Source organism: Hippichthys cyanospilos, chromosome 12 (genome assembly GCF_059441005.1).
Source record: "Hippichthys cyanospilos isolate Australia breed blue-spotted pipefish chromosome 12, RoL_Hcya_1.0, whole genome shotgun sequence".
NCBI classification, from domain to species: Eukaryota; Metazoa; Chordata; class Actinopteri; order Syngnathiformes; family Syngnathidae; genus Hippichthys; species Hippichthys cyanospilos.
The window spans coordinates 6,035,449-6,058,086 of NC_142380.1; the positions used below are offsets into that span (position 1 = coordinate 6,035,449).

A 22,638-nucleotide genomic window follows, 5' to 3' on the forward strand; every position below is an offset into this window, starting at 1 on the left:
ATTACAGCTAGGAATCCGACTGCAGATTATGTTGTGTGTGCAGGCGCGAAGATTATTATCTGTAAGAATTGTATAAGTATACCCAAACCTGATTCCTTTTTAACATTAACAAAAGAAAAAAGCAATAAAAAATCAACTGTCAATGACTGATAATTATTTTTTACAGCGTTTGTACGGGTTACAGCTTAGTCTAAAACTGAAAAAATAACCAAGTTGATCAAAATGCCTGAAAGTAACAAAAAAAAAATCTTATTTTTTTGCCATTAAACTTCACATAATATAAACAAAGCCCCCCCCCCCCCCCCCCACACACACACACACACACACACACACAATTTACCCATCCAGTGGTACCTATACTTATGAAATGAATTCGTTCTGGAGATCATTTCATAAGTTGAGCTGCTTTTTACATGTAAATAGCTGAATCTGTTCCAAAATATGCTTGTAAAGACCATAAATTAATAATGCAGTCTTAATAAACGATAAAAATGTATCACAAACGCCAACAAATGCTTATTCAAGGGTAAAAGCGAACTAAAGCGCATCATGGGTAAAGATTTTGTTGTTGTTCTTGTCTTTGCAGGGAATTGTGGGGAATCTGTCCAGCGGGAAGTCGGCCTTAGTGCACCGCTACTTGACGGGGACGTACGTGCAGGAGGAGTCTCCTGAAGGTACGAGGGCCATCTAGAGGCCAGCCTACTAAAAAAATTGATCTAACCCAACGGCAGAGAATACTTTATTGTTAAAGTTATCATTATTAATAAAATGTCTCTGATGATCATCATTTATCCGATTATCGTACGAATTAAGCAGTAAAATCCACTTTTTTTTATCCATCTCTATGGGCAGCCATTTTGCCACTTGTTATCGACTGAAAATGATCTCACTGTTCTTGTGAATGTCCTGAGTGAAATTTACATCATACGCAACCCTCAAAAGTTTCCAAAGGCAAGTTTGCTCCCCAGGAGCCGTTTGTCCCTGAAAAAGGACGCCTCCGTTTCAACCGCGGAGATGCGAGGATGACAACCGAAGCGGGCGGTAATGAGAACGCTGCCCTCTGGCCCCCACTCGAAGATGAGCCCGGATTTTTTGTTCATTTTCCGCACTAAAAGGGAACCTAGCACATTAGCGGCCGTGTTGTGCACATCTGCGATCACCCCGATAAAAGAGCTCCTTTTTTTTTTTTAAACACGGTGTGTGAAAAAAGGAAACAAGCGCTGAGGTGTGTTGTCATGGCAACAACGGATGGAGCGCCGTCGGATGTCAAGGTCTGAGCCTCCGCCCACCTCGGACGCCCTCTTTTTTTTTTTTTGTTAGACCTGAGCCGCTCACGTAACTTATCATCCTCATCCCAAACCATCATCATCATCATCATCATCACAGAAGACGCCAGAAGACACCTCTGGCTGCTTATGTAACAAAAATCCATAGTCTATAAGCTGGCACCGCAGACTCCCTCGCCATAAATCATTCAGTCTGCGAGAGGCGGCAGACGCTCTGGTTCTTGACGCTTTTGTCTGCCTGGCTTTTTAAAAGACAGAACTGCCGGCGCCGTGTTACGCAAGCATCATTTGGGGTGCATGGCCTATGCAAAGCGGGCTGAAGTGGACCTCGTCGCCAGGTGGGTGCGACTCGAGTGGCTTTACTCGCCGGGACGAGGCGAAACGACGCAATCCCTTGAGGCCCAACACGGCGTGTTCGTGACACCTTTTCCCAAAGCTAAGCGTGGTGAAAGCGATTTCTGGCTTGTCACACCAGATATAACCACGCTAAAAACAAGAAAGTACCATGTGCAGACAAGCCGTTTTGCACCCCTTTGCGGTATTTTGACCATTTTTGGGTTATTTTCTTGCACATCGTTCTCACGGTGTTTTAGCTAAGGGATGGCACGCTCCTGCTAGTATGATAACTAAGTAGTCGCGCCATCTTAAAATTTTGTGTTGTCACTATCTAGGTGAAATTTCAGCTCCCTAGTGTCTTCTTTCGGTTTGATGTGAAATGCTCTTGATTTAAAGATCAAAGGATTGGATGACGTACTGCACAAAGAATGATACTCTCCTGGTAGTGTGATAAATGGTCGTTGAAATTTTACATGTTGTCAATATTTGGGTGAAATTTCAGCTCCCAAATGTCTTCTTTCAATGTTTTCTGTTTGATATGAAATGCCTTTGATATAAAGATCAACGGATTGGATAAAATACTGCACAAGGAATGACACACTCCAGGTAGTGGGATAACGAAGTGGTCGTTCCATGTTAAAATTTTTCACGTTGTCAACATCTGGGTGAAATTTCAGCTCCCTAGTGTCTTCTTTAAATGCTTGCTGTTTGACGTAAAATGCCTTTGATTTAAAAGATCGACGGCTTGGTTACGCAAGGGAGCGCACACGCCGGGTGGTGTGATAACTAAAGTGGTCGTGCCATGTTAAAATTTGATGTGTTGTTACTATCTGGGTGAAATTTCAGCTCCCAAGTGTCGTCTTTCAGTATTTTCCCTTTGATATGAAATGCCTTTGATATAAATATCAAAGGATCAGATAAAACACTGCTGGTAGTGTGATAATTCAATGGTTGTGCCATGTTCAAATTTGACATGTTAACACTATTTGGGTGAAATTTCAGCTCCGTCGTCTATTCTTTCGCTGCTTTTACATGGATAGGAAAAAAAATGGCTTTAACATAAAGCTCAGGGGATTAGATAAAATACTGCACAAGGATTAAAAATAATTTAATGTCCCCTTGAATGCTCACCGAATGGAGGTCTTGTCGCCAAAGTTCCATTCCGCTTCAACGACAAAATTTTGGGCCTTTCAGAGCATTTTCACCCTTAGCAAGCGCTCTCATTCTTTTATCTTTATCACCGTGAAGCGTGCGTGCTCATGAAGCGGCTAGAAAATTATACAGTTGTAAAGAATATACTGCGCGTAATCATTTTTCCGCAGGCGAAGCTTCGCACTCCCTTCTTTTGATTCATATCCTAATCGAATCTGACTATATTATTCAATTTTGTCAAATGGCGCTCGGCATATATTCATGAGGCATGACTTTTTTCTTGTTTTAATCTCCACGGGATCACAAAGTGCGAGACGGGACTGACTTTTGAGTGTTTACTCCCTCGGGCGTCGTCTTTTTCCGCAACTGGCAATAATATGAATTTTGTTTGAGATGTAAAATGATAACGAATGTGAAGGAAAGAAATATGCATGTGTTTGCAACCTAAAGTGCAGGAATTTCGGCTGACATGCCATCCCTTGTTTTTCTTCTGTCCTTACTGATATTTTCCTAATATTTTGCTTTTTCTAGTCAACACTAGCTCGCGGCCTTTCTTGCAATCGGGATATAGATATTGTGTGATATTGTGTATAATGTCTATGTAAATATGGGTGCTATCAAATGAAAGATTGACTTCCATTTCTTAATTTGAATTGCATGTAGGTAATAGCTATGTATGTGTGGAAACACTGCCATCCAATGGTCAGTTATCACTACAGCGCTTATACGGTGGAACCTCCAGATACAAATTAAATCCGTTCCGGAGTGCAGTTTGTATCCTGAAACATTCTTATAGTGAATCACATTTTACATGGAAATTGGCTAATTTGTTACAAGCTCGAAATAAATGCCGTATCAAATTTTATAAGACTGTACCTTAACTTTTGAAAAACGTGATTTTCGGTAGATGTCAGAGGAATGACAGGAAAAAAAAAATGTATCCGTTTAATTAAAAGTCCACTTTGGTGAAAGGCTGATAGGTGTGCGCAGGTGTGGTTTCTCTAAAATAGAGAAGCAAACCACAATTACCAACTAAAAAGAGACATTCATACCAAACAAATTTAACAACGTGTACAACCTAGCTTGCTAGCTTAGCAAAGCACAAGCTAATGCTAACATTCGTTAGGAAACAAAGTCAAGTAACTCTCGCATGGGTGACAACTCAATTATCACGACATCAAAGTAACTTGTCGAAGGATCATAAATCTTAACGAAGCATTAGAAGACGCCAAGGAGCTGAAATTTCACCCAGATGGTGACAACATGTCAAAGTTCCAATTGGCACGACCACATAGTTAACACACTACCAGGAGTGTGCCATCCTTTGGCTAAATAACTGCGAGTAGAATGTGCAAAAAAATTGTCCAATAAATGGACATGGGTTAAAACAATCAAACAAACAAAAAAATCAAAGGTTTACGTATGGAGAATTATCCAGGTTTGGATACTTTTAGACGAGGGCTTAGTGAGTTCAACTGATTCGTAAAATACTCAAAAATGGAGTGTATGGTGCAGTTATTTGCAACCGAACGGGTTTATCTAACTGGCATCATTTCATTCTTAAGAGGACCATATTCCAGTTATATTTCAACAGGGTGTGCATACTTTTGAAAGCTCAGTCATTTTCCCTCTGGGATTTTTTTTTTTTTTCCAATTGAGAATCACACACCCGATTCAATTCTCAGCGAAACATAATGGGAACCCCCTCCGAGGAGTATCTAGCGTGGCACGAAAATCCGAAGCCTTCCAAAGCAACAAATGAACCCTCCAGAGATGAAAAGATCATAAAGGTGACGCTCCCCGCCGCTTGGAGTTGATAATAGAAAATACTCAAGCCACTCCGGCAGGCGACGGTGCCTCGTTGTGACCTCATCAAAAGTTTGGCTGACGAGTTCAAGCGAAGCTCCTCTGGAGCGTGGCAACAGGAAGGCGGCCTCGGGTCTCTCGGGAGCCAATTACGTGAGCGGGGAATTGCAATTTAGCGTGCCTAATGCGCAGCTGCTGCGGCGGGCGCTCGGCCGGGCGACAAAGTCGAGACCTACGCTCGTTTGCCGTTACCTGAGCGACGCGGTACAAAAAATTGAACGCGAACGCTAATTTGCGCACCGGAAGCTAGCATTACAATCCGGACATGGCGGCTAGCTAAGCTAGCAGGCTACATCTCAGATGTTTTAGTAGGCTTTTCCCGGCATCGTTATTTTGGTTATTTGTTTTATTTAACACCGACTGTGTACATTATTGAACATTTCTGTAAATGCGCCAGAATTAGCCAAGATGCTAGTTTTCTTTGCTAGTTAGTCGCTGAACACATGTTACATTGTCTCAGGAGCAACTGGGGGTTCAGTGTCTTGCTCAAGGACACTTCGACATGGTCACAATGATCGAGGGATCAAATCTACAATATATCGTTTGGTATGTGCTGCATCAAATGCTAACGTAAACTTGAACTTACTGCATCTGTGGAAAAATGGAAGAAAATGTATCATAATTTTCCGCTTGGGGCATTGAACAGATCCCAAAGCCCCCCTGGAAAGAAAAAAAAAAAACATTTCACATCCACACTCTCTCCGCTGTTACTATAGATATGATTATTATTGATTAAAAAATTATATAAATAATCTGAAAATTGTATCCTTTTTAACATGAAAAAAATACAAAGGTAATTTCAACAAATTAACTTTACTTTTTCCCAGGATTTAAAATAGGTTACAGGTTAATCCGAAACTGAAAAAAATTGACTTCAAATGCATCAAAGTGCCTGAAAAAAAGTCGATCCTTATTTAAACTAAAAACATTTTTGATGAAATAATATCCTCAACATTTTAACCTGAAGAAAAAGTAAAAAAAACTGCATTTTTTTCTAAATCACAATAATCATTAGTATGATTTAGAGAAAAATGTTGACCACAATTTAAAATGTTTATTACTCCCCGCAGACTTTGAATGATGAGAGCACCACTGCACCACCTGGTGCCGCAGATCTGCAATTACACTTCTTAATTGCTTCTTTCCCTCTTAAAAGAATTGCCATGGTGATCACGACAAGGGGTGGGGCTTTAGCAACTCCTGGCTACTGCATAGCCCCGCCCTCATTCTCCATTTTCTTTCCAAAAAAAACATTGATTGCATAAAGATGATAAGATCTAAATAATAATACTTTCAGCAAAATAATAGTACCTGTCATTTTCCCGCAGGTGGACGCTTCAAGAAGGAGATTGTGGTGGATGGGCAGAGCTACCTTCTCCTTATCAGAGATGAAGGAGGACCTCCAGAGTTACAGGTGCACATCTACACACACACACACACACACACACACAGAAAAGAAATCAGCAGCAGTCATCTAGAAAGAGAGCATTAGCCCACACACCATTACCTCCCTGCTGCTCTCTTTTGTAGCCCCCCCCCCCAACTCGACTCACATGCATTTAACTCATTCAATCCCAAAGACAGATTTTTACGTTTTAAGAATCCAAACATTTAATCCCAGATAGTTTTGTTTTCACATTTTTTCATATATTTGGCTAAAGCAGGGGTGTGAAAAATACTGGCCCCCACCCCACGAGATGATTTTGTAATGTAATGGTTCTCAATATTTTTGGAATTTGGGGGATTAAAAAAAAAAAAAAAAAAAAAAAAAATCTGAAAAGATGCTATCAGTGTCTGATTTATTTCACTTTAGACCTTTTCAAACTTCATTTGTGTATGTCCACAAAAAAATAATCAACCAAAACTGTCGTCTTTGGGATCATAGAAGAATCATAGAAGTATAAAAATAAGCTGACCTTTTTCAATAAAGGAACAACTTCAAATGTTTTATGATTAGTGGTAATATGAATATTTTAGCTAGCTAAAACAAGTCTGAGACCACTGAGCTAAATGGTCAAAATATTAATTAATTACTAAAGTAATTAGGTACTATAAAGTACCTAAAATAATCGATTAATTTAGTACTTAATTACATACAGTAATAAATCACATTAGCACTTATTTGAAATTGTAACGTACAAAAAGTATTCGATAAATTTAGTACTTAACTCCCCAAAGTAAGCAATATTTTTGTCATTAATTACCCAATTGATTCTTTGAGTACTTAATTCATTTAGTACTATCTATTTTCAAAAGCAAAGCAGTTGAAAAAATATAAATAAGTACCTGGTGATTGAATGTTTTGACGCTTAAAAAAACACACACCAAAAAAAACGTAAAAATACGTCTTTGGCATTGAATGAGTCACGGCTTCCTTCCACAGTGGCAAAACATACATGTCACACTCGACTCAGCCGCCATCGTCACTTAAAGCGATGAATGGCTATTCCCACTCGTCTAACGCAAGAAAAAGATGTATTTCACTTTCAGTAAGATTTCTGTTGGTGGTGTGACCTACTTTATTATACCAGTGGGTGGCAAAATGTAATTTTATTCCATGTATGATTTATTACTTCTGCTGAGGTGATAACGAGGACAGGAAATATCCAGAAAAATAAAAATTACCATGTGGTTTTCGAACACTGTGAGTCAGACGAGCTGCAAATTATTTTCGTGTATGCGCTACAAATAAGTTTTAGGGGCACCCATAATAGAAAAACTTTTTTTTTCTTTACTGAAAATGTAGCTTTTTTTTTTAGTCCTTAAAAAAAATATAAAAATATGTAAGACGTTTTCTTTAAATTAAAAAAAAAAAATCTTCAACCGAAAAATGTGAGATTATTATTTTATTCCCTTCCTGTGTGGCCGCACTGAAAATGAATGACGCACATTTCGATGCAAAACTTGGCTCCACTCGAGAGTTTTTTTTGGTTTTTTTTTTGCTACAACGCCAAGATGCCCCAGGTTAATCATAACCCTGACACGTCACAAAGACAAAGATTTCTTTTGAAGACGACGCCAATGTTTTTCGGATCTACCGCTTGTTGATGCGCAAGCGGGCTCGCACATGGTGACACACTGCCCTCAAGTGGTAGAGAAAGAGAACTGCAGATTTCCAGATTCCTCTCTCTGGCGGTTGAAGTGAGAATCTCGTCGAAAAATTACATACCACAGTCACAACGCAATAGCTGTTGAATGTTAAGTGTCAATGTTGGATGTTTTATTCTTCTGCTGGCAATTTAATTCGTTATATTTTCATAATTATAGAATGTAATGTAAATAGTAAGGATGTCATATGTTTTTGTTTTTGGACCCGAATCCGAATCACTTGAAGGTCTGCCCATGCAGAATCCCGATTTTATACCCTAGCAATGTATTAACGACAGAAAACAACTAATCTGAACTGTCTTTTAATTGTTTTTATCTTAAATTCTTTTTTTGTTCATAAAAAAAACACCTTTTATATGACATGAACTCTTTAAACAAAGTAGCTTAACTGAAACGTCCTTCCACTGACTGTGTTTACTGCCGTTGTTTCTGGCTGTATTGCCGTGTTGCGTATACTACACATAAATATTTTTCCTTTCAGCAATATCTTTATTTGACAATATCTGTGTGCGTTTGTTGTGTTTAAATTAATTAAATTGTCCAAACTCTGATTTTTTTTTCTGTTAAGATTGGGCCTTTTTTTTTTTTTTTTTTTTTAATGAGCTGTGTGTGAAGATGTTGGCAATGTGTTTTTGTTTGACAAGACATTCTTTTATTCTTTCAATTTGCATTTATTTCATTAGGATTTCTATTCTTTCATTCAACCATGCACCGAGTTTGTGTGGAAAGCTGGTCTGCATTGTAAATCTTGTCCAAAAAATTCACACTAATCCCAACAGTTTTGAGACGAGGAAACAACGAGGCAAAATGTTGCGTCTTGTTCTTCCGTGCTCTCAGTTTGCCGCCTGGGTGGACGCGGTGGTGTTTGTCTTCAGCCTGGAGGACGAGATCAGCTTCCAGACGGTGTACAACTACTTCCTGCGTCTGTGCAGCTACCGCAACGCGGCCGAGGTGCCCATGGTCCTGGTGGGAACGCAAGGTGTCCGCGTCGACCTCGCGCGCTCCCGACGGCTGCTCGCCGCCCGCCCTTTCTCTCAACGCTCCTTCTGTCCTAGACGCCATCAGCGCCGCCAACCCCAGGGTGATCGATGACTCGCGGGCCAGAAAGTTGTCCAACGACCTCAAGCGCTGCACCTACTACGAGACCTGCTCCACCTACGGCCTCAATGTGGAGAGGGTCTTTCAGGATGGTGAGAGGACACGTGAGCGCGCCTGCGCTCGTATAACTGTTAGCTTATTCGCACATTAGCAATTCCCATCAGAAATGCTATAACAGATTTGGAGGGACGTGAGAATCAAACAAACGGAGACGAACGCTACATCAACAAATCAACAACACTGACAGGAATCAGGAAACTAAATAAACTCTAAACTGACAAGGCAAACAAGGAAGACCTGGACATGACACAATAGGAGCAGGGATCTTATTGGCAGACACAAGGGAGGCTGCTTATTGAGGACAGGTAGACGCAATCCCACTGAGGGAGGACAAAGAAACAACTAAGCACACGAACAAAACTCAACAAAAACCCAGAACGCAGATACTTTGTTCTCCTCTTCTGTATGATGTGAGCACCTACCAACCAGAAGCTAATGAAAAGAATTCTGCCATGTTCTCATGTGCGCTCTAGTGGCCCAGAAGGTGGTGGCCATGAGGAAAAAGCAGCAGCTCTCCATCGGCCCGTGCAAGTCTCTGCCCAACTCGCCCAGCCACTCGTCCGTCCCTGCTGCGTCCATCCCCTCCGTTCACATGAATCAGGTAGGATCCCCGTTGTTCCCTGCGCCCCTGAAAGGGGCACCCTACACCGCCATATCCTTGACGAGGATGTCCGATTAATCCATTGGCTGGAATGGCAGGGAAAATTCTCAAATCTTATTGGATTATCAGACAAGCCACGACTATTTGCCATTTGTGCCCCATTGGCATTTTTTTTTTTTTTTTTTTTGTGAGTGCCCCAACCCCAGCAATTTGCTGGAAAAAAAAGAACATTTTTGATACTCACTGGGGGTGCTACAAGATGTTACCAAAGTAATGATATATATATATATATTTTTTTTGCAAACGCAACATTCATGCTCACATTCTAGTACTTCCAGTTCACATTTTCATAATTAAATAACTTGTTGGTTATTGTTCAGAGTATAGATTTAATTTATATATATCAAGGAACACCAACCTTTTTAAACTAACTTCTCACAATAATTAGGGAACAGTTGTAGTAAATCTCAAAATCAAGTATAATATGTCATGTTAATGGAATATACGTGTAATTGTTTGCGTTCTAAGGTCTGTCATTTGTAAGCCATTACAGAACAGGGCTGTGGGCGACTCAATTGATCCTTGAGGACTACCTGGTGCCTATATTATATTATGATTGTCTATATTATAGACAATTATAAGCATTTAGGATGGGTAGTTACAACCGCTTGTGAATTTTTGCTATTTGTGGTGGATGAATAACATGCTCGCGGCGGAGCATGAGTTGATACTGAATCAACAGCGGCCTCTGCTGGTCATAACCGAGTCGCGCACTCTATTTTCCTTCTGTTGCGTCACAACAGTTTACTCCTTCAGTCTTTAAAACATAGTTGTATGTCTTTTCAGAGTCTAGGCATTCATGCGCATGTTTTTTTTAAAATATTTTTCAAACGTTAGGGTAACAAAGGTTGTGAGAATCTCTGGTATCGAATGAATTGCTCAATAATCAATGCTGCAGGAGTTCTTAGTGATGACTTCATTGGTTGTCACGCCCCTAATTAGAGCCGTGTGAATAGAAAGGCTGTTGCTTGATTGGTAGCCAAATTGACCCCGGTTTTTGCCCCCCTCCATCCGCGCTCTCGGCCCAGGCGGCCAACGGCGGCTGCGCCTTCAGCGACTACTCGTCGTCGGTGCCGTCCACCCCCAGTATAAGCCAGCGGGAGATGCGCATCGAGACCATCGCCGCCTCCAACACGCCCACGCCCATCCGCAAGCAGTCCAAGCGCCGCTCCAACATTTTCACAGTAAGTATGCCACAGCTGATGCAAAGTCACACCCGCCGGCACTTCTAGGGAGGGGGGGGCGCCATCAAAACCTGACCGCAAAAGTGCCCGTGCCAGCTTTGCCGTCTCTTTTGCGCAGGCTGGCGCGGCACAAAACTTGTATTAGATCCCTTCCAAAGGCGAATAACAAACATTAACACTGTGGAAATTTTTCTTGTCCTTTTTTTTTTTTTTTTTTTTTTTCTTGAATTGGATGTAGTGAGTGGCTTAGGTTTCTCACGGAACCTGTGACGACGAAGGCCCCCCCTGCGCCGTCCAATCCAAAACCGGTTCTGACTGACTGGATCCTTCTCTTTTTACATCCCGTACATAAGTCAGAGCTGGGATAATAACCCTCCCCGCCCCTGCCCCGCTTGCCCCGCTTCGAATCTGAAGTCCGAGCAGAGAAAACCCGCCCGCCCCGAACCCCCCCCCCGTCTTTTCCGAACCCCCCCACCTCCCGTGTCCTGTCGCTTTAACCGGCAAACTGTGGTGTGCACTAATCACTCGAAAGTTCCCGAGTGTGCGTCGTTTTTTTATGATTGTCCTCTTGCCGCTCTGCCTGCGCCTCCTTTCTGCCCCTCGTCCTCATCTCAGCCGGCCACAAATCTGTCTCCATCCCAGATCGGAGCCCACGTTCCGCTCCTAAACATCGCCCCGTTTCATTCTTCTATTGGAGACAGATTTCACACTCTCAGAAATATTGTAGGTAACGGTAATATCGAGGGGTGCGCGGACTGGTCGTTACGGCTGCGCCAATCCTTTAGCAGAGCTTTTTATTCCCTAATGTTGAGGACAGTGCGCTCCTCCACTTTTTTTTCAACACTTGTGCAGTATCGTGTCCATTTTTTGGACAAATTCTTCCACGTTCTAATATTTCAGCGCGTATTTTCAGGAAATGTGGGAATGAAATTGGTAGTTCTATTTTTATCTTTGATGTGATGACACCACCCGGGTGAAATTTCAGCTCCCTGGCGTCTTCTTTCAATGCTTTCCCTTTGATGTAAAGATCTGATTGGACAAAATTCAGTGCTGGGATTAAGCTTAAAGAAAAGAGCAAATGTGCAGATTGGTCACAGTAATTTGTAAAAATAAATCTTGCATGTGGACAGGCCCAAATGACAGATTTGTGAAAAATGATGGTATGAAAACAACAAAATCACAATAATGAGCTAGTTTTCATGTACGACTGTTGTTTTTTTGTTTTTTTTTTTTGCTTTTACATTGAAATTCATATTTTATTTGTGATGGTTTTCACAAAACCAGGCGAAGGTTAGGTTGAAATTATTGACGAAAGTACGTATTTTTTTACAGAGATGTCCATTTTGGGATTTCTATAAAAACGATCTCCTTAAGCATTCCGCTTCATTTCACTGCAGCCAAAAGTTTCAAATTGTAATCATTTTTCCTTATATTATCGTTTGAATGGGAATTTTATGGTGGCGCTGAACAAAAAACTAAAATGTAATCAAAAACATAAACACCTTACAAGGGAGAAGCACACACAGACACACACACAAAAGAGTATGCAAGAAAGAGACATGCAAGAAAAAAGGAACACGCAAGAAAAATGCTTTCTTGTGCGTCCTCTTTTTATTGTGCGCTCTTTTTTTCTTGTTTTTTTTCAAGTGTGTTTCTGATTTTTTTTTTTTTTTATTACTATGGTCCAAGTCGTGATTTTTTTTTATTTTTTGGGGGGGAGTGAAATGTGAGTCCCGTGTCACTCTGAACATCATGAATTAAAAATGATCATTTTTTTCAATTGGGCAGCTTTTGCTTAGACGCTCGCTTTGCGCGTTGGTTTTCGAGAGTTCCTCCTTGACTCCTTGACGTGTTTTGTGAGAATTTGAATGAATCCAATGCCCTGAATCGTGCCGACATTGACCTCCCGTGCTATGTGCCACCGTCTACGGTTATATTTCAACCTAAAGACCAGGGTTTTTACCTCCTTTTTTGTTTTTCCCCTTCCGGGACAAATCTCATTCATTTTGCTGATTGGCGAACTCTCCGAAATACTCTTTTGGGATCCAGAGTTTTTGGCAAAAAATCTGACCTAGCGAGCGTCCCCCCCCCCGATTTCTGAGAGTGCAGGCAAGGTGAGATTGCGTGTTCTCTCTGTCCCCCTTTCTCTTCGCTCAATCCCCTCTGCCGCTGTCCTCTACCCGCTCTTCTTTGTCCTCCTCTTCCGCCTTTCCGCGGCTGCTGCGGGAGGCGCGTTTGGGCCGAGCAGTCGGGGCCTTGTGCTATATACCTCCCTTTTTGTTGTCTCCCCCCTCCCCCTTCCTCCTTACCTCCCTCCCCCCCTCCTCCCTTGCTAGGTAGTGACTAACCATGTCCAGCAGAGAAACGAGGCGCTCCTCCCCGTCCGCGTGATGGAGATGCCGAAGCACGCCACCTACCCGGTGTGGGTGCCCGAGTGGCAGGCCGAGCGGGAGTTTCAGCTCATGACCTTCTGAGGAGCCGCCGGCGGCGGGAGCAGCAGGAGGAGGAGGGTGGGAAGCGCTCCGGAGGAGGGGGTGTACACTTATACTAAAAGAGGAACGGGAGATTTTTTTTTTTTTTCCACCCACTTCGCTCATCCTGTCCCAAAAGAGAGAAAAAAATAGTTTTAAATTCTTGTAAGTAGGTCACGCCGTCGTACTATTTATTTATTTATTTATTGATTGATTGATTAATTGAGTGAGTAATCGGCGGGACGGCCTTGGGACTTTCAAAAGCGAAAATGTTCTTTTCACACACCTCCCTTGCCGCCATCGTGGATCACAGCGTTCTTCTTCCTAGTGCTTCCATTGCCGAGAACTTTTCACGTCCGTCCTTCTTTTATGCCTCTCGACAAGTTCGCGACAAAAACTTAGCCCCGCCCACCCCCACACGCCACCCCTGCAGATTCTGTTTCCCAAACTTTTGGTGAACCAAAAGGGCTTTCCGGTTTCTCCCCTATGAGAAGAGCTTTTCAATTGTGAAAGATTGAGAAATGAGCACGAGACAGACTGCAGGGACTCGAATGGAAATGCCCCCCCCCCCCCCCCCCCCCCCACACACACACACACACACACACACACACACACCATTAAATGAATTAATAAATTTCAAAAAGTTGGACACACTTGTCCCGCCGTGCATCATCACACTGCCTTGTTGCCGCTATAAAGCAGGACTGAAGGACTGGACTCCACGTTCTTCTTCTGTGGTTTTTCTTTGAATTCCTTCTGGCTTGCAAGTTAGACTAGAGCAGCGTTTGGGTGCGTTTCCTTTTTTTTTTTTTTTCTTTATGAAGGCCTTCATAAAACCAGTTAGAGTCAAGCTAGGGTTGCACCCACCGACCTGTATGAATGTAGTTCCACTTGTATGTCATTTCCGATTGGTCGATTGATGGATTCGATATGATCTCGTTCACTGCCATCGGCCGCTCTAGATGTCAACGTCGCATTTGAAGCGAGCCGGGCCGGCAGCGATCCAGTTCCGGTTCTTTTGCCAAACTCTTGTCTTTTTCTATCACGAGCCCATTGACCGCTGTATATCTTGTATTGTATTTGATCCTATACCCAAAAAAGGAAGAACATATATGCCTATACTTTGTGGGGAACTGCAAATGTTTGCCTCTCGATCTGTTGAATCTTTTGAAGTGATCTTTGTGACTTGCTTTGTATGGTGTCTGTATAGAAGCTCAAACAAGTCATCCTAACGGTCCGAACATAATAAAAATGTTGGAGATATGAAAAGTGACTGCACGTCTTCCTCTCTTCCCGGGGGGGGGGGGGGGGGGGGCATTTTTCTTTCATCTTCTGAATGAGACCATTCACGTCTGTCCCTCCTCACCTCTTTATTTTTGTGTCTGGGTGGGAAGCTTCAATGAAAACGCGGCCATGCAAATGTTCTCTTTGTTTTGCAGGGATTTTGCCAGCGGATTTGTCGTTTTTGCCCCTTTAGGAGTTTGCAGGTTTGCGGGAGCTGCCGCTGCCGACCTCAAATAACCCCTCTCTTTTCCTTTTCGCTAAACTTTGAACGTATATCTGACTGTGCGTTGTGCTCAAGCGGCGCCGGAGCCCGGAGTGGACGCTTCGGCAAAACGGATCGGCGCGAAAAGGGTTTCAGGGCCGAGTCACGACTCAAAAAGATAAAGCTCATGAGAAACGTGTGGTCGTCCTCAGTGTTGACTTGTTTGTCCAATTGTGGTCTTGCTTGCACGTTGGTGTTACCGCTCTCTGTCGCGCCGCTCTGCTTTTTTTGTCCGTTGAGCTGGTTTGTTTTGGACTTTTGTGTTGCATCTGTCACGCGCACGCTAACACGCGCGGCGCGACGGCGGCGGCGGCTAACGGCGTCTCTCGTTCTCCTTGCAGTCGCGGAAAGCCAGCGAGCAGTCAAAGAGCGTTGAGAGTAAGACAGACAGCATAGGCAGTGGAAGGGCCATTCCCATCAAACAGGTGAGTGCACTTTGCAAACTCGCTTTCCCACAATGCACCGGGTGAGTACCTTAGCCTGCGTGATCGCCAAGTTTAACCCTTGTGCAGGATTTTGACCGTGTTGGTCATTTTCTTCCACATCTTTCTCGCAGCATTTTTATCCAATGAATGCCGCAATCTTGTGATATTAAGTGGAACTTTGACGTGTTGTCCCCATTTGGGTGAAATTTCAGCTCCTTATGCTTCCCCTTTAATGTGAAATTCCATTAATGTTAAGATCAAATAATTGGATAAAATACTGCACAAGGAATGGCACACTCCCGGCAGTGTGATAACTAAGGGGCTGTGCCATGTTGAACTTTGACATGTTGTCACCATCTGGGTGAAATTTCAGCCCCCTGATGTCGTCGTTCAATGGTTTCCCCTTGATGTGAAAAGACGTAAAGTACAAAGTACTAGACAAAATACGCACAAGGGTTTTAAAAATTCTTGTGGTAAAGAAAAGGGAAAAATGACAGAATCGGACAATGTTGAACTTTGACATGTTGTCACCATCAGGGTGAAATTTCAGCTCCTTAGTGCCTTCTATAAATGCTTTCCCCTTAATGTGAAATGTCGTTGATGTAAAGGCAAAGGATTGGACAAAAAAAAAAAAGAGTAGTTACGGATTTGATCAGCGGTAATTAAGTACTAAAATAATGGATTACATTAGGTAGACGAGTACTAAAATAGCCTATTACTTTGAGTAATTTGGTGCCATTGTGTTTTTGTTTAAGTAATTAAGTACGTAAGTAAATGATTACTTGAAGGACTCTAGAAATTGATTACTCAAGTAATTGATTATAATTTGTTGGGCAGACTCTTGTTTAGCCACCCATACATGTCGTTACCTGGGATTGGACAAAACAAAATGTAAAAATACGTCTTTGGGATTACATGGATTAAGTAAGAGAAGATCATTAGTTCAGAATATATATTTTTTTGTTTTGGTCGTTTGCAATATGCGCCACGGTTCACTAAATAAGTGCTTTGTGGTGGTTGAAGTGGCCGCTAGATGGCAGCATAGCACTGCTTAACTTTCATCTGACGGGGCAGCACAAATTCCCTAGCGCTTAACTACATACACGCTTTTCTATATATGTATAATAAAAGTAATTAAAATTATGTTTATCATCACGACGATCATTCAAAATAATTGACATTCAATTCGCGATTCTGCCTTCGCAATGACAATTCCTTCTTTTGAAATACTCAAGCGGCAAAATTCGATGAAAAGCGAAAGCAGGACAAGGACAATAGTGAATACATAAATTATGAGCCTCAATTACGAGCATTTGTGTCACCCGGTTGTGTATCGCTGTGGAACTACAACAACAACAAAAAACGTGCATAACTTGAGTGCTTTCATCTTTCATGTTTGCTTTTATTTTTGTTTTGTCACGTGTTTAGTATGCGCTGTATTATATACTACACCGAAGTAGGACTTTTATAAAAAATCATGCCCTTACTCAATATTAATTTGTTTTATTTGTACGGTATCATAAACATCCTACTGAAGAATATACAAGCATTACACACTTGGCCAAATAAATATACTGTCATTGGGTGAATGATACTTTATACGGGATGGTGTTAAGTTATTAAAAACATACATAAACACATTTGATTTTAAAACTTTTTTAAAAATTGTTTTTATCCAAGTGATAATGAGACTGTACACAATCCTCACTTAAAAGAAGTGCTTTTTGCATTTGACCCAGTGATACATTTGCATGGTCCCACCTTCAGAAGCCCCTCCCGAATCTGTACTCACAATATGAGCTCATCTGTGGTCTTTTCAAAGGGAGGAATGCGAATCCCTAGCCAGCGTGCTTATTCTGGGTGAGCAGGAAAGTAAACAGAGGCAGACCTCCTCAAAGTATCATGCCCCCCCCCCTCCCAACCCCCGTTCTTCTCCCTAACTTTTTTCTTTATCTACAAAGGCTTTTTGTGTGTGTGGAGGGGGGGCAGATCTGCAGACCAGTCAGATGGACAATCAAGTGGGGATCAAAGTGTCAATGTGATCTTAATTACCACTCCCCCCCTGCTTCAAGCAAAAGCCAAATTACCCCTGCCCCCACCCGCTTCCATCTCCCCCCTCCTATCTATAAATATAGTTAGGGAGGATAACAATGGGCTCACTAGTGAGGAGGTGTTGACAGCTAACACATACATGCACACATGGTGGGCCGGTCATCCAAAACCAAATATATGGATGATAATGTCTGACTTCTTAAATTTTTTAACTTGATTTTTTTTGCAGAAAGGCTTTGCCGATTCCGTTGAATTATATCAAGAGATGTTGAAGTTGCTGGGCACTTCAAAGGCTTTGATTATGACTGAAAAAAAAGCAGCAACAAAAACGATGTAAAGCACTCCCAATGTTGCATTTTTGGCCCACGCCCACAGTTTGAGTGTCACCTCGATTCTTGAAAAATAAATACATTTGCAGCATTTTTACCCCCCCGAAAATGTTTGAATTATTTGGTTACATTTTTTATGGGGTGTCTGGGGAGATTTTTTTGGTGGAAAATTGTCAGCCTGTCAGATTCATCAATAAATGAGACTGGAGACAAAGTACACAATTGGAGTCAAAACATATCGTTTGCAAAAAGGTTGTTCCCCACTCTTTGTTTATTGCAAGGAAAGTGGTTACATGTTTCATAGTAATATCAGGAATTGTGTTTTTTATATTTGATATAATATATATATATATGTATGCTATTAATCTGTAAGCGGTTTATCAGTTTAAAAAAAAAATGGGCGGGGCTTCGTTGTGGGGATTTGACGCCAATATTGGACAATCTGGCAAATATCGATATTGGTCGTTTATAACCTGGAAATGTACGGTTGCAAACCAAAACTCTTTCATATCTCTAATGTATCCTCGATTTTTCTTTATGTATTTATTTAGCGCTTCTCCTCGTTGTGGAATATGACACAAGGTGTGAATCGCGACTCCCGCGGTGAGCTTCTCCGCCATTTAGTCAGCGGCGGCCCATCTGCAACTCGGTCCGACGCGCATTAACGCCCGCTCGTCATTTGTCGGCAACCGGATGTGACACAAATGAAAAATTATTCCGTACGTTGTTAAAGATTTTCCCATTATCGCGGCGGTGTCTTCTATCGATCCGCTTCGCGGCGCTGATGAATAAGATGAAGAAGCGGCGCCTTGTGATTGCACATATAGATTAGTGCACGCCCCAGCAAGATCATGAGATGAACAGCATATTTTCTTGTACAACACGCCACGTGACGGCGCCCGGCTTGCCCGCCGGCGCCCTCATTTTGCTCGCTAGGATTACAAACTTGTTTACATTTATTTTATTGATGGCAATTGGGGGGGGGGGGGGGGGGGGGGGGGTGATTAGCTGAAGGACATCATCAAGTTTACCGTAAAAGCATCCATTAAAAAAAAAAAAAAAGTAATTAGGTGAAAAGCACTTTTTAAAATTGTTCCTTCAAACTTTAACAAAGAAACAAAGTTAATTGTTTTCACATTTGCATAATTTACGAATATTACGATAAAATTTGGAAATATATAAAAATGTAGTTTCTAAGGGTCCGGTTTGCCAAATTTGGACTATTATATTAATATTTGCTAATACAAAAATTAAATTAAAATGAATCTGTATGAAGTTGACCCTTGTGCAATATTTGGGTGATTTTTTTGAGTCATTTTCTTCCACGTCATTCTTGCCGTATTTTATCCAATGAATGGCGCACTCTTGGTAGTGTGATTACTAAGTGATCAAGACATTTTGAACTTTTAAATTTTGTCACTTTGTGGGTGAAATTTCAGCTCCCCAGTGCCTTCTTTTAATGCTTTTCCTTTGATGTAAAAATCAAAGTATTGGACAAAATACTGCTGAAGGGTTTAAATTTTTCAAATATTTACATTTTCAGTTCATTGCATTACTTCTTAAAAAGTGTGTTTGGGGTGGTGTTGGTTGGGGGGGGGGGGGGGGGGGGGCACACAAATGACCCCATGAAAAAGGCTTTGTTTTGCCGTGTGATTGCAGTAAAATAAGATTGGCATCCCTTTTTTTTAGGCTTTTTGATGCTCTTGGTTATTTTTTTTTCAGTTTTAGACTAACCTGTAACCTTTATGAACACTGTAAAAAGTAGTTAACATTGAATGTGTTTTTAAATGTTGCTTTTTCTTTTGTTAATGTTATAAATGACGCAGATTTAGGTGTGCTTATGCATTTTTTGTAGATCATCTTATTAATAGATGGTGCGGCCAGTGGGGGGGGGGGGGGGGGGGGGGGGGGGTCTTAAAAGGCTTTCTCTTTCCTGGGGTTCTTTGCAAAATATAATTGAGAAGCACTGGGTTAATAAAACAGTATCAAAATCCAAAGCAGCAGTTATTGCGATTGGTAGGAACTAATTCATGCAACAACAAAAAAACACACACATTTCTTGAGAACCAATGCAATTAAAAAATAGTAATATAATAGTAATAGTAATTGGTAGGCACTTATTCATGCAAAAACTCCACAAATTTACTGTGAAAATTACGATTACAGTGACTCAATAGTTAAACAAAAAAAAAAAGTTGAACATTTACTTGGTACTATTATTACTGTTTCTGGTGCACTAATGAGGGGTGGGGGGGGGGGGTGGGGGGTTCAACTATGCAGCTCGCACAAGCCAAGTGAGGGATCGGGATTAGGGTGATTGTCGGCAAACAGCCTGGTGCCCAGGTCATCGGCGGTCAACTTCCTGATGTGTTAATCAGGATTAGGGCCTGCCTTGCAAACACATGCCCCCACCCCCCCCCCCCCACCCCCTTCTCCTCCTTCATGAGACACAGCGGCCGACGGCTGTAAAAGCGCAAAGGTGGGCCCGTCTTTAATCCTCTCATTAAGCGCGGCCCTCCTCACCGTTTAGGAACGGAGCGCCCGCCCGCCCGCCCGCTCACCTCGGGCCCAGGAACCGGCTTTGTTGAAGATAAGGACACCTCAAAAGCCCCCACTGCCCTAATCCCCTGGATTAGCGGGGTCCTCCAGAGTTCGCCGTGTTATGTGTATGAATTAAGGGAGGGGAGGGGGGGGGTGTCAACGTGCCCCAAAGGAAGACCAAAAGTCACTTGCGTCACTAAAGAGGAACTCGAGGTGAGCTGGACGGACCTCTTCCGCTAAAAAAAAACAAAAAAAACATGACATTTTAAAAAATTGCTTGGATTCTAGCAGTTAGTTTATCCCACTTTCAACTCACATGCTTTATGGATTGCTCTCATTTTAGCATGACTTTATTTTATGATGCTTGTATTTAATAGAAATCCAAATCCATATTTCATAGAAATCCAAACATCATTTTTTGTGTAATTCTTCTGCTTCAATTCAGTATTTAATGACATATTGCGGTCATATATTGTTTATATTTGGAGTGGGAGAACTTAAGTGCACAAGGCCCACATTTGATTTTTGTCATGTTGCTTTTAGTACAGCGCTTCTCAATTATTTTTTGCAGTCACCCAAGGAAAGAGAAAACATTTCACGCCTCGTCCCGCCGCAGTGACTATAAATAAGATAATTATCAAGGTTTTTACGTGTACTTAAAATTGTATCATTTTCAACATAAGCAAAAGAAAAAGCAATAAAAGCAACTTTAGGCAAATGTTACATTTTTACAGGGGTTTAAGCATAGTCTGAAACTGAAAAAAAAAATCCATCAAAGTGCCTAAAATAAATCCAACTGGACGGTTTGATGCAGGAAAAAATGAAAACAATAAGTACTAATAAATATAAATTGATCTGGAACATTAAAATAGGTGCACCAATATCTTAACACCATAAACTATTGTGCTTTTTTTTTTCCTAAATCAAGTAATCTATGTGATTTAAAAAAAAAAAAAATGACAGCAATTAAAAAAAACTCCACACAGACTTTGACAATGAGCGCCACCTGGTGCAGTGGATGTGCAATTACACTTCACACAGCCAACGCAAAACCTCCGAGGTCAAACACACACACCCAGCATCAAAACGATGAAAAAGCCGCACCTTGTCTAAAAACACAGAATTCTGGTTAATATTGTGTTTGTGTAATATAAACGAAGCAGCGTTTTCATCCATCGTAGCGGGTGGCCATGTTGGATGACATCACAGTTTCTCAGGAAATGACTAAATCCAACTCATTGTTTTTGACCAGCCGTGCAAGCTTAGTCACAATTGATCGTCACCCGAGCAACTGTGATGTCATTTTCAAGTGGCAAAATGGCCGCCTTTTGCTCCTTAATTAATATCCCACAAATAAAATTTTGGATTTCAGCGTAGCGGAGCTGCTTGTACATATTATACTTCTTTTTTTATTGAAACAAGGAAAAAACGCCACATTTGCGCTGACCTGAGTGATTTGAGTGCTGCGTGTCGGCCATTTTGGCGGGAATTCTCGCATTGTGGAAAAGCATGCACTTACAGTTTTGTCCAATTGCGGGCGTTTTTTTTTGACGGTGTCTAACCTTCGTTGACGGCTGAAACTCATGACGCACAATGTGACCTCTTCCAGGGAATCCTGCTGAAGCGAAGTGGCAAATCCCTCAACAAGGAGTGGAAGAAGAAGTACGTCACGCTGTGCGATAACGGCGTCCTCACTTATCACCCCAGCTTACACGTGAGTATGGCGCCCCCCCCAATATCCCATTTCCTTTTCAATCGTCTTGCTGCGTCCCTCTCGCTCTGCGTTGGATTATAAAGAGCTAGCTAATGACCGGCCTGAACTTGATTGCTGCGTAATGGCTGTTGAAGCCATCGGCGTGTCTCGGGCATCAGTGTTAAGCAAGGCGGGCGTCCCGGCGGCCTCCCGGCCCTCCCGCGGCGCTCGTTGCCGCCGATGGCTAGCCCATGGATAATGGAGATGTGCCCGATACCCGTAATGGCCCTCCCTGCGAGGTGGCCAAGCCCAAACGGCGCTCCGCATCTGTCTTTGTCACGGCCCCGCCGGGCCGCTAATACGGCTTAAACACTCCGCTGGCTGTCGCCGAAGCGCCCAACAACATTCGTCTTTTGCCTCTGTTATGTGTTATATTTATTATGTATTATACACTATTATATATTATTATAATGTGAGACAAGGGGGAAAAATATAAGTGGTGACTGTTCATCAAGTGTGCTCTCACAATCAGATTTTTGGGTCGTTTTTGTAGTACCGGATTTGACCTGGGAGAGGCAGTGTGGTGCCACAAGCAATCCGGATCTAGTCGAAAAAAGCAAAACGGATTTATGGATGAAAAAGAGCGCGCTTCACTTGTCTTTTGGTGACTAGGTTATGTTTGAAAAGTCTTCTCGTCAGATTGACTTGTGAGAAAAGTTATGAAAACACTCAACAGAATCCGTGGTTTTTCTATTTACGTTTGGCAACAGTGCGAGCGTCCCGTTTCGCTTTTCACATTCAATGCATGGCAAGCAGGAATAATCTTCAAT

At 42.0% G+C, this 22,638-nt stretch overlaps 1 protein-coding gene across 1 annotated transcript in view; it reads left to right on the forward strand.

Moving 5' to 3' along the window:
* The window catches only part of agap3 (ArfGAP with GTPase domain, ankyrin repeat and PH domain 3), a 79,400-nt gene that overhangs the window by 11,619 nt on the left and 45,143 nt on the right, over nt 1–22,638 (forward strand). Inside the window, exons 3-10 of the mRNA XM_088428736.1 lie at nt 587–674; nt 5,969–6,054; nt 8,586–8,727; nt 8,804–8,938; nt 9,380–9,507; nt 10,596–10,751; nt 15,110–15,193; nt 21,725–21,829. Coding sequence (XP_088284862.1) covers nt 587–674; nt 5,969–6,054; nt 8,586–8,727; nt 8,804–8,938; nt 9,380–9,507; nt 10,596–10,751; nt 15,110–15,193; nt 21,725–21,829 — 924 coding nt within the window. The remainder of the gene's footprint in view (nt 1–586; nt 675–5,968; nt 6,055–8,585; nt 8,728–8,803; nt 8,939–9,379; nt 9,508–10,595; nt 10,752–15,109; nt 15,194–21,724; nt 21,830–22,638) is intronic.